At 34.8% G+C, this 11,344-nt stretch overlaps 2 protein-coding genes across 3 annotated transcripts; both read right to left on the bottom strand.

The window, feature by feature from the left end:
* Window positions 1-2,937: 2,937 nt before the first annotated feature.
* Window positions 2,938-6,587, bottom strand: LOC114741340 (beta carbonic anhydrase 5, chloroplastic-like). Its single transcript, XM_028929588.1, has 9 exons — window positions 6,053-6,587; window positions 5,902-5,969; window positions 5,132-5,293; window positions 4,989-5,037; window positions 4,741-4,854; window positions 4,594-4,647; window positions 3,932-4,014; window positions 3,739-3,841; window positions 2,938-3,327 (listed from the first exon to the last, which is right to left on the bottom strand). The coding sequence occupies exons 1-9, from the start codon at window positions 6,182-6,184 to the stop codon at window positions 3,127-3,129; spliced, it is 966 nt and encodes a 321-aa protein (XP_028785421.1). The 5' UTR covers window positions 6,185-6,587; the 3' UTR covers window positions 2,938-3,126.
* Window positions 6,588-7,773: 1,186 nt separating this feature from the next.
* Window positions 7,774-11,344, bottom strand: LOC114741341 (uncharacterized). Of its 2 annotated transcripts, none has more exons than XM_028929589.1 (2): window positions 9,749-11,344; window positions 7,774-7,874 (listed from the first exon to the last, which is right to left on the bottom strand). In XM_028929589.1, the coding sequence occupies exons 1-2, from the start codon at window positions 11,231-11,233 to the stop codon at window positions 7,839-7,841; spliced, it is 1,521 nt and encodes a 506-aa protein (XP_028785422.1). In that variant the 5' UTR covers window positions 11,234-11,344; the 3' UTR covers window positions 7,774-7,838. The 2 variants fall into 2 exon arrangements, with proteins under 2 accessions (XP_028785422.1, XP_028785423.1); XM_028929590.1 differs by lacking the exon at window positions 7,774-7,874 and adding an exon at window positions 8,021-8,110 and having other exon boundaries at window positions 9,749-11,343.

The following is an 11,344-nucleotide window of genomic DNA, read 5'->3' as shown; positions in this document are numbered from 1 at the left end:
ATATTATTCACTGATCAGCAAAGCTATATTTTTAATCTTTTAACTTTACACAAATTAAAATTCTGTTTTGATGCCTTAATTTTAACGTGAGACAAAGTTTTATAGTGTACTTGCCTCCTTTTTATTTATCATGCCATACTTCAATTTTATATTTCTGTTTCTATTGGAGTTTATACTAACTAATAACATTCTTTTTTTTTGTAATTTACAGATGAAAGATTATGTTGTCTGCAGGATAAGACAAAATTATAGAAATATTAAATTACAAAAGAGAAGAAAAGAGTCTGAAGAAAACCAACAAAAATATCACGAAGAGCAAAAGGATCATAATCAAACAAACAAGAAGGTAAGAACAGAGCCAAAAGAAAATATTCAAAGACCAATTTCTACGGGAAAGAAAGATAATCAGAGAATTCCACCGGCCAAGAGCATGGAAGAAGAGACAAACACGTCCATAGATGACTTCTCTTCGTGGTTAGAGGCAAACTTAAGGTATGAAGAATAATAAGGATAATTATTTTGTTATAGAAGTATAATATAGTTAAATTAACTAAATTGTTGGATTTAATTGTAGAAGTTTCAAGATTCTCACACACTCTTTTATACATAATTTTAAAAAATTACTCATATCCAAGATTTCTGTGTGCTCTCTCCTTCTTTTTGATTATATTTCCATAATTGTTTTTGCTTATATATATATATATATATATATATATTTACATAGGTTTTTCTCAAAACAATCATTTCTACATGTAATATTCAGGCACATGCACTTATCGTATTTTTATGATGGAACTTGATGAAAATAATGAAAAAAAATCAAATACGATTTATGGAAAAATCATATCTTTTTATTTATTCAAGTCTCACTTATAAGTTTCCTTAGATAATAAAGTTTGAGTATTGATTTAAATTGTTCATGAAAAAATTTTCTTGCGATGTAGTTCTGACGATGATCCGGAAGGGCAGAAAGAAGGAAATTCCTCTCCAACAAATTTGAGTGATGATAAATATTTTAATTTATCAATATCGAATACATTGGATAACGTAGAACTTTTTGTGGAAAAAGACCCCAAGTCTGATGATTTTTTTTCCTGGGCTGACAAATTTTTTAGGTTTGTATATTTATAAAATCATTTTCCCCTACTGCATGTTTTAATATTTATTATTTAAAAAATTATCAAAAATCATCTACAGATTTTTTAATTTTATATATTATTATTCGAATTCATGTTGTAAAATTATTACGCACAAACACCATGTTATATTTTTATCTATATATTGTTATTTGAATTAATAATGTTTTTATATGTGATTTTTACAGTGTTGTAAGCTAGGAACAGAATGACACGAGATGTTGCCAGTGTAAAGCACAAGAAGCAGAATTTAAATGTGAATGAATGTGTTGTAACATTATTTTAAGTGAATTTATAGATAATTAGATTATTGAATCTCATGTTGCCTACATTGATTATTGTAAGCCAAATATTTATAGTATCAAAATATATATTGAAAATTTTCCTCATTTTATATAACATGCTCTCCTTATGATCATAATTTTTACTTAAAAAGCCACATGTAATTCAATTTAAAAAAAAAAACAAAGAGCCACTTGTAGTTACGTGAGATTCATGTGGCGGAATAGAATTGGAGTCTTACTTTTACTTATATATATAGGCTTTTTTAAAAAAAAAATACAACCAATTTTGCCTGTAATATTCAAGGCAAAAGATTATGCATTCATATTTTTATCATACAACTTGAAGAGAAGTTACAATGAAAAGAATATTTTATAATTTCTTTATTTTATTTATTTAAATCTCATATATAAGTTTCTTAAATAATACGACTTGAGTATTCCAATAAGATCAAATATTTATAATAAATCAATTAAATATATATATATTGAAAATTTCCTCATAATTTTCACGAAAAGATCCACATGTAATTGTGTCCCAGAAAACAAAGAGCCACTGCCCGCTTGTAATTACAGGAGATATACATGTGGCGCAATAAAATTGGAGTTTGGAGTCTTACTTTTACTTATATAATAAACAAAATACATAAACTAACAACAACTAAGTAAGATAGAGGATAATGACAGAACACATATCACTTCAAAATACTTAATTAGCTTGTTAGTAATTCTGTTCAAAAGTTTCAAAATTCATTAAGCAAAAAATTTGTCAAAGGACTTGTAATGTTGGAGAAAATAAGTTTGTAAGTGAATTAGCTAACATATCTCACTATATATTTTGCAGGGGGGAAAAACAGTTTTGATGAGAAAAGACAAGGAAATTTCGCCCACCAACTAATTTCGGTGATGAAGAATATTTAAACTTGCATATATCAAGCTGTTCTCAAAACAGAGACTAGTCTTCATGGATAAATTTTTCATTTGACCAAACGGATTTTGCAGGGATAATATGCTTTTAAAGTCATTTGTTTTCTGAAAAACATAGGTTTGGATATTTATTATTTAAGTACCACGAAAATAATCATATGAACATTTTGTATATATTATTATTCAAGTTCATGTTATAAAATTTTTAACATTTACACAACCCCATCCGCATGAATGAATTAGGTTATAAGATTACAATGAAATTTTGAGAATTCTAAAATAGTTAAATGACAATCAACAATAAAAAATTGATGTACTGCTTTAAGGTGTGAACTACTTACATGTTTGACCAATATAAATTGATGTTTTACAACACACGTATACATTATTAAATGTCAAGCTCCATACATTGAATATTGTAAGAATAATCATTTGTAATATCAAAATTACATCACTTAAATAAGGAAAAAAATTTAAGTTAAATATAATACAAATGATATGTGTGTGTATTTCAGGCTGCTTGTTATGATTTTTTTAATAAAAAACTGATATTATACTTCCAGTCATATTTGAGCAATGTGGAACCTAAACAAAGGCAATTTGCATAATTCTTTTCTTTCTATAATATTAATACTGACAAATTTATTTAAGGGTTATTCATGCTCTCTACTCAACCCAACATAATAATAAGTAAATGTATAGATTATACAATTACCTCACTTGGAAGTATTTATTTTAACAGAGCAATAAAATCCACTACTAAGGAAAACAAAAGCAAAAGTTTAGCACCAAACCACTCTGTCTTTCACTACTAACACATCAGTTCCTTCTGTTTTCATTTTCATGTAATCCACAGTCCATTTCTCAAATGAGCATTCAACAAAATCATAATAACCGCCATGAATGAGCAGTTCTCCATTGGACACCCTTTCTTCTATCCATGGATAAGTAAGTAGGTTCAATAAGGAATGGTTGAGTGATTCCTGCATAAAATTCACTTGAATCCTTCAGGCTCCATCCGTTTTCTTTAAGAATTAACATTTTGCAAAGGCTCATTCTATATCACTCAAGAAGTTGATGGAAAACAGAAAACTGTGATGTATAATTACGAAAAACAAAGTAATACATTAGCAGATAAAACAATTAGACAAATAAATTAAGTCATTCACCTCAACATGCAAGAGCAAATAAATATATGACAACAATAATAAGATTAATCTCACTACTATGTGAGGTTCGTTAATTGTACAACGTCATTAAGATCTATCATCAACTAACTATTAAGATATATCATTCATCAGGGAATGAAGATATTAGACATTATGAATACATTAGCAGATAAAAATATTAGAAATTATAAATTAGGTGATTCACCTAAAGCACATGAAATGTACCTTCTCACAATGCCTGCACCGCTGATCAAAGTCAAGGCCAGAAGCAGCAGTCTCAGTTTTTATTCTAGCATTTTTTCCAGCAACAACCCAGCTTTCTAAGAGGCTAAGGAATAAAAATAACCAAGTAAGAAAATGAAACGTAATTTGTTTATCACAGAAAGGAAAACAATATTTATATTTATCTAAGTTCAACCTTCCATTTGCATCGTCTTGCATACCCATAAGAGCACGAATTCCCCCGCAGCAGCTGTGACCAATGACTAAGATGTTCTCCACCTACAGTGAGAATAAGTTTTATCTTTCAGATCAAACAAATATAAAACTATATGTTGTCAGAACAGAAGGTTATATATCTAAAAGCTGAAAAGTCCTCCATGTACATAACACAAAGTCACAAAACCAAGCTACAAGTTTTATTGCAACGTATGGCTTAATGTTATTGCTCAAATCCATTTATGTCGCAAATTTAATAATCATACGCAGATGACCTAACATTGCTGCTACTGTGATATATGTTTCCCCTGCTTCCTTTCACATATTGAGCTCAAAACTTGTCACCCAAGCAGTTCATTGAAGATATAACACAAGATCAACCAGTATTATAACTACGATAATTTTATTTCTCTCATCCTAGGTTGTGAATGGTCCATGAGAATAAAATGAACTCATAATCATAGTTACTCTACATAGCGGATTTCAAGGTTCTCATTGAATTTTGTAATGAACTTAGATAGCTTTACGGCTGGGTTTAAGAAATGGAAAAGTAAATAATTAACAGACCAAAGAAACAAAATGTACAGAGATAAATGAATAACACCATTAAAGCTCCCGAATTTATTGGTAATAATGTCTTACTTTCAGTGTGGTCACAGCAAATTCTAGAGCAGCATTTGTCTCCGATGGTCCATTCTGCATCAAGGAATATGGGTAAGACTTTGAGGGAAGGCAGGGTCTACCTCCCAGTGCAACAACAATAATAGTTTCGATGACGTAGGCGTATACCTCGAATGAAGTTACCAAATTAGCAACATTCCGAATCATGAAAGCTTCACCTGGTTGAAATCCCAGAATATATGATGGGCAAACCCTAGAGTCTGCACAAGCAATGACCATGAACTGTTCTTGCAAATGTTAGTCAAGAAAAATTAATTTCACCACAAGACAAATTAAAGCACTTGCCCAAAAAGATAAAGCAAAACACAGTTGAATGCTTAGTCAAAAGGGTGGGGAAAGACACAAAGAGTAATTACCTTTGGAAATTGAGCCTGGGCAAGATTTTGGAAATGTTCTAAGTTTCCCCTGCCAGAAAGCAGAAACCAATCTTGAAGAATTTTATTCCATTTATCACTATTAGAAGCAAAACGCTTGTGAACAAGGCAATACTGAAACTTACATGTATTTATTCTTTTTAAAACTTAAGAACCTGTCCTTCAGATCATTAAATAGATCAAGCCCCTTTTCTGCTTCTGTCATAGTTTCTGGATTCTTGTTTTCCTGTTGCTGGTTAAATCCAGGAGGACCCATGGAGGCCTTCAAATCTGAAGTTTTGTTGCTCCTACAAACATAAGAACAATGCAAAAAACGGTTTTACTGGATTTCATCACAATAAGAACAAATCGCTTTGTTATTCTAACTTTGACTTCAAAGTGTTGATACAAAATCCAGAGTAGAATTATAGGTTCAATTAAACCACAAAGAATTAAAATCGAACAATGAAACACCATGGGATCACATTACACACATCAGTATTCAATATAGAATAGTGATTAAGGGTTTTGGTGTTATCATACAGGCATAGATCGCTCAAGTTAAGCGTATCCACATATAAGACACGCCAAGATCAAAAGTCTTATATTCCTTTTCAATCTATGTAATTTACCCATTGTTGAGGGGAGCTTCAAAGTTTTTACAATTTAAGATGAAAAAATGGTAAACAACAACCGATCCATCTACTAATAATTTCCCTCCCGAATGATTTTAACTCAGAGCTATTCTTATAATCAGACAGGTATAAAGATCGTCACCACCAAAGAACCAGGGGATTAGTTAAGAACAACCATTCTAGACATTCCTGTTAAAGTAGATAAAAGGAAGTCAACAGTAAGCAATCTAATAGTAATAATTTCACTTTAAGCAGATACCGAGGGGAAGTTAACCACTAACCTCAAACCCTTCAACAATCTCAAATGGGTGAGCTCGGTTTTCCTTATTTCCAGCTTAAACCTAAAGATCTGCCACAGCAATAGTCGTACAATGAGCTCATTCAGAACAAAAGAGCATCCAGGAGGTAAATCATATAACACAACAGAAATACCCTTGAAGCCCTCAATGTAGCTCCATGAAGCACAATGCAGGAAGAATTGAAGGGTAAGGGTAAAGCAAGGGGCTTGGAGATGGAAACGAAGGGGTCACCTGAAACCGAAATTGGAGCAGCAGAAGCGGTCATATCAGAGAGCCCAAACAAAAATGGGTTCGCTTCTCCTTCAGTACGAATTGAGAATTGAGTGAAATAGTCATGGCAGGGGAATTATTTTAAAGGGTGGATAAAGTAAAGTTTGGATCAGGACGCATCTCCGAGTCGAGTCGTCTCCAACAAAAACGGAGAAATCTAAATTAAGAGGGAAAAGAAGAGAAAAAGTGAGAAAGAAAGACACTTTTGCACCGTAGCTACTTCATTCACCACAAGTTCACCAGAATACCGTGAAGGTGAAGCTTTTTCCTTTTTAGGGTAGTCATTCTCAAATTCGGATTGTCTCTCTCGTCCCACCCTCCTGAGGTACGCGACAAACAATTCAGTTTTCCACCAATCTACCAGTATGTTTCAGTTTCCACTGTTACACTAGTTGATCAGTTTTAATTTTTGATTCGAAGTTGATCAGCAGTATTTTAAAGTACCTTAAATTTGTTTTGGATTCAGATGCAACATATTTTCTGATAGCTCTTCCCCCACCCCCCCCCCCCCAATGCATATGTATAACCTATTTCTAACCATGTTAAAAAAGTATATTTTTTAATTACATTTTAACAATAAATTTTACAACGAAGGATTAAATTTTTTTAGGCTAAAGTTGAGGCCAAAAAAATTGATGCTATCTTTCCATTTAAAAAATAATTTTTTGTCATTAAAAAATAACAAATAAAAAAACTTAAAATTTACGGTGTCCAAAAGTTACTGTTACAAAAAAGTAAGTATTTCGTATAAAAAGATGAACCTGTCTTTGGAATATACAGATCAGCACGGCACTATAAGAGGATCACAAGTTCCCATTTGACATTTTGAAAACAACACGCACACAAAGTGACCTTGACTTTTTGTCACAAAATGTAGGCCCCACCCTTTTTTTATAATAAAATATAAGCCTTCCAAATGAAAAAAAAGAAGAAGAAAAAAACAAAAAGAGTTCAATGGGATAACATTGAATTATTGGGTCATCACCTTTATTAAGTGATTCATATAAAAATAAAACAAAAGTAATAATTTTAGCTTTTGGTTAAATGTTACTATTATTAAAGTATCCTTTGATTAAAGACAATCTTATTTACTAATTTACTAATATTGTAATGTGCAGTTGAAGCGCAAGAACATGATATACTATTTATGTAGATTAAAATTGGACTAAGCTACTAAAAGGGATTAAGTTTAATAAAAAAAACTTATTCCACACAATGTGACCAACTAAAATTTTTTATTGTAAGAAGTACTCATATCCAATACTTAATAATATCTCGGATGTCATTGGCTTTAATAAGAGATATCTGTGCTTGGTTTAAAAAAAAAGACCAAGCTTTCTCTTGCTTTCTTTTTTTTTTTTTTGGCTTGTACAAGGTCTAAGTAATACCCAAAAGATATTTAAATAAAAACCAAACCATAATTTTAAAAATAATTTTACGGTATGCGAAATAAATATGTGAAGGAATTTGTCTCAATTTACAGGAAAAAAAAAAAGCTTTTAAAAAGCCCTTTTTATACCTTTTTTTTTCAGTTTCACCAATTTATGCTTCTTCTTGTTTTTTTTTTTTTAAAGGTTCACCAATCCTAAGAGGCACATTCAAATTTTAAGCTTGCATCACGTTTTTATAGGATTACTCAGAACCATTATTCATGCGGCCCGAGATGTGCATTCTGAAACTGACAACTGTGTGACAGTGAAAAACTGAGTACAAGAAAATCCCCCTAATCAAAACAATTAGACAAAAATAACATTAATAGTTACAGACTAAACGAAACTGAAAAATATTTGGAGAGAGAGAGAGCAAACTCTCTCACGTTGAGAGGGTTTGGACCCTGATTATGATCACTGTGCTTCCAACATAAAAGAAGCAGCAATGAACAGATAGAAACAAAGAATCAACTTCCCTAGACAATGAGATTCTGAAACAGGAAGCAATCATTTTCGCATCAAGTGATTGTTGGAGAAAATAATCTTTCAAACAATCAATTCCCACACTGATTCATTTTCTGCTATTTTTTCCTTTTGATCAAATAAAGGGGACACAATCAGCATTGGGACCTTCTTTCCGATTCATGGACCCAAGTCTCCATTCAACATATTGACAGAAGAAAGCAAATTTTCATGTGATGAAAGATATATACAGTACTTTCTAGAGTCATGGGCTTTCTTCTGTTTTTATAAATAATCCCATTACTTAGATCTAATACTTCAGAACTCACTACATGACTATATATCATAAATGCATAGGTAATAATTCAGAATGCAGAACCACCATTAACACATCAACATTTTCTAGAGACCAACAAATAATCCAATCTTGAAAGCGTGTAGCTAGGCCTCAATCAGAACATAAACCCTACAACGTGAATGGAGCTATAAAGTCAATAACATTTATCAACAAATCAGACAATCTCTGGAAGCAAAAAAGAGCATAGAGTAATCAGTGCACAGCATCTCGGGTCATCAATTCACACGTAAACTGAAAAATGCTTCACAAAATGACCAAAGAAACAACACACATAATGAACTCATGATGGATCTAGTAAGTAGCTTTTTGGGTCAGCTAAAGCAAGTAGACCAGTCAAGACATAAGAAAGTATGATTCTCCCTTTAGCCATTAGCATTGCGTAGCTAACCGAGTACTTAACCTTGGAATAGTCCTAACAGGCCTGGAGGTAGATAATGAGGCAAAGGTAAGAGCATATAATACAATGGAAAAGCATTATATTTAGTAGTAAACCAAGAAATTGCTTCTTCCAATCTTTTCAGTTTCAGGGCATCCATAACTCATCAGACAGATATAAGCAAGATACAGGTCATTTGCATCTCTCAAGAAAACAAAAGCAAAACCTGCAGCTAAGAATACTTCTACAACCACAGAGACGCAGAGAGGGGGGCAGAGAAACACATGTATGCATTAGGAAAATAATTTATAAACTAGATTAGTTAGCACCATCAATATACCAATAAATAATACCTAAATAATCACCAAAAAAAAAAATATAAGACAATACATAGATGTATCAAGACTGTGATGGTTACATACCGGAGCTAAGAGAATGTGTTATTACAAATTGATGTTTGCATGTAGATACATACGAAACATAGAATACTTAAGTTGTCATCGGCTATTGAAGCAGATAATGATGGTTCTCGAGGAGAATGGCAATCTAGTATTTCAAAGCACCAATAAGGCTATCAACCAGCTAATATAAACATATAAATTAACTTGTAATGTAAAGGATAATAAAGTTAGATTTTTATCTTCACATGAAGCCCCCATAGTTTATTAGGGAGTGTGTGACTATTAAACTTCAATCACTGATATAATTTTTTTTTTTTTCCTTTCTGAAAGGTGCAACCTACCTCAGAAAAGGCAACCCAAAAATATTTCAAGAAGTATGCACAAATTGCCGCAAATTATTATAAGATTAACTGGAAGATGATTTGCAGTACTTCTTACTACAGCACTTACAAGCATGCATACAACTACAAATAGTAAAATCTACAACAGTGAACAAAAATACAGGCGGCTTTAAATACTAGTGGCCCTTAACCTTGTCATCTGCCACAACATTGAGAATGGGCAAGCTGTTAAGGAATTCATCAAGACCCTCAAAAAATGCATTCCCTTCTATATTCTCCTCAGCATTTCCAGCCACATTACCATCTCTTACTGCCGGGGCCGGCTCTTCCACCTCATTACTAAACTCCACATTCAAATCCAATTTCCCCAGATTCCCTGCACCCCTTCTTCTCGAGCTATTTGCAGCTTTTTTACTCAACTCCGCCCTCACAGTATTTGGCGCACCAGACCCACCGTCTCCAATCACACCATTTTCTAAATTGGCATGTCCGGACCCACTCTGGCTCCCTCTCCTAGTTCTTTCAGAAAATGCCCTTCTTGCATCACCACCACTAGCATTACCAGAGCTTCTTGCTTTGTTCTTAGCCCTCTTCCTCGCCCTCTCATCCCTCTCTCCCCAGTCAGCATCATCCGAATCATCATCACTTGGCTCAGAAAATTCAATGAATGCAGCAGCAGCTTCATCATCATGATAAACCCAAGGTCCTTTCTGAGATCCCCTTCCTCCTCCTCCTCCTCTCAAAGGGCATGCAAACATTGCAGAAAATGGGTTCCACTTGGAATTAGTCCCACTTATGTCTTTGAAATCCCCTGAAAACCCTAACGGGAAAAACCCCCAACAGCAATAATACGAATCTTTCCCCGCCACCGGCGGCGTCCGCACCTTCACCGCATGAAATCCCCTTCTACAGCTCTGGCACCTTAGAGTACAGTCCTCGTACAACGTCGGGTACTCATACATAACGTAACAGTACGGGCACGCCGTCCAGAAACTCGAACCGGTTTCAGACTCAACCGGGTCGCTCGTCCGAGCTTGCGAGGTCGTCCCCGTCGTCGCAATGTTAGGACTCGGCCTTTGTTCTCCGGCACCAGCCCTCTCTTTGGGCTTCGGGCCCCTCTTCGCCGGAGTTCGCTGCTGCTGCTGTTGCCGCTGAACAAAGGGTGGATTAGGCATCGGAGTTGGGTTCGGAGTCGGAACCGGGTCCGGTGCATGAACCGTTGCCACCGGAACAGTCTGCGGGGGAGGGGCCGCAGGAGGAGGGGCGGTGACCAATCGCAGCTCGTTATCGTACATAGCCTTCTTAGCTGGATTGGAGAGTACAGACCACGCGTCATGAACGAGCGTGAACGCATGGCTAGAAAACGCAAAAGGGTTACGATGAGGGTCAAGGAGGAGAGCGAGACGACGGTACTGGGAGGCGATGTACTCGATATTGTGAGTATAAGGCAGAATCTGGAGGATGCTATACCAATCATGGAGGCCATTGATCTGAGTCTCACCGGCAAGGAGGGTATCGATGACAGCGAGCAGCAACTCAGAAGCGTCAAATGTGGGATCGGACTCACGGGCTCGAACCGCGAAAGACCTAGCCCCGTGCAGATCACGTGCACTGAGGAGCTTATTGGCGGTGTAGAGCCACCGTTCGGCTTCGGCTCTGCTGCCACTATTGTCCATTTCTCGCGGTGGTTTTGGGCTTCGATTGACGGTGTTGTGAGTGCTGATTGTGTGGGGTTTGGGAAGAGATGGGCGAAACTGGAGAGAGAGGAGGGAGGGGTGGGGAGAGAG

Source organism: Neltuma alba, unplaced genomic scaffold (genome assembly GCF_004799145.2).
Source record: "Neltuma alba isolate B1F8T4 unplaced genomic scaffold, ASM479914v2 tig00003357_pilon, whole genome shotgun sequence".
Taxonomy (NCBI): domain Eukaryota; kingdom Viridiplantae; phylum Streptophyta; class Magnoliopsida; order Fabales; family Fabaceae; genus Neltuma; species Neltuma alba.
The sequence above is the reverse complement of the archived record's forward strand: the minus strand, read 5'-3'. Positions and strand labels throughout refer to the sequence as shown.

What these genes read in the sequence shown, in the direction of transcription:
- LOC114741341 (XM_028929589.1), bottom strand. Translation starts at nt 11,233, where the DNA reads ATGGACAATAGTGGCAGCAGAGCCGAAGCCGAACGGTGGCTCTACACC. An exon ending in ATGTTGTGGCAGATGACAAG is followed by an intron (nt 7,875 to 9,748) that starts GTTAAGGGCCAC and finishes ACTGTCACACAG; the next exon opens with TTGTCAGTTTCAGAATGCAC.
- LOC114741340 (XM_028929588.1), bottom strand. Translation starts at nt 6,184, where the DNA reads ATGACCGCTTCTGCTGCTCCAATTTCGGTTTCAGGTGACCCCTTCGTT. An exon ending in TTGCTGTGACCACACTGAAA is followed by an intron (nt 4,015 to 4,593) that starts GTAAGACATTAT and finishes TTCTCACTGTAG; the next exon opens with GTGGAGAACATCTTAGTCAT. An exon ending in CAAGACGATGCAAATGGAAG is followed by an intron (nt 3,842 to 3,931) that starts GTTGAACTTAGA and finishes TTTATTCCTTAG; the next exon opens with CCTCTTAGAAAGCTGGGTTG.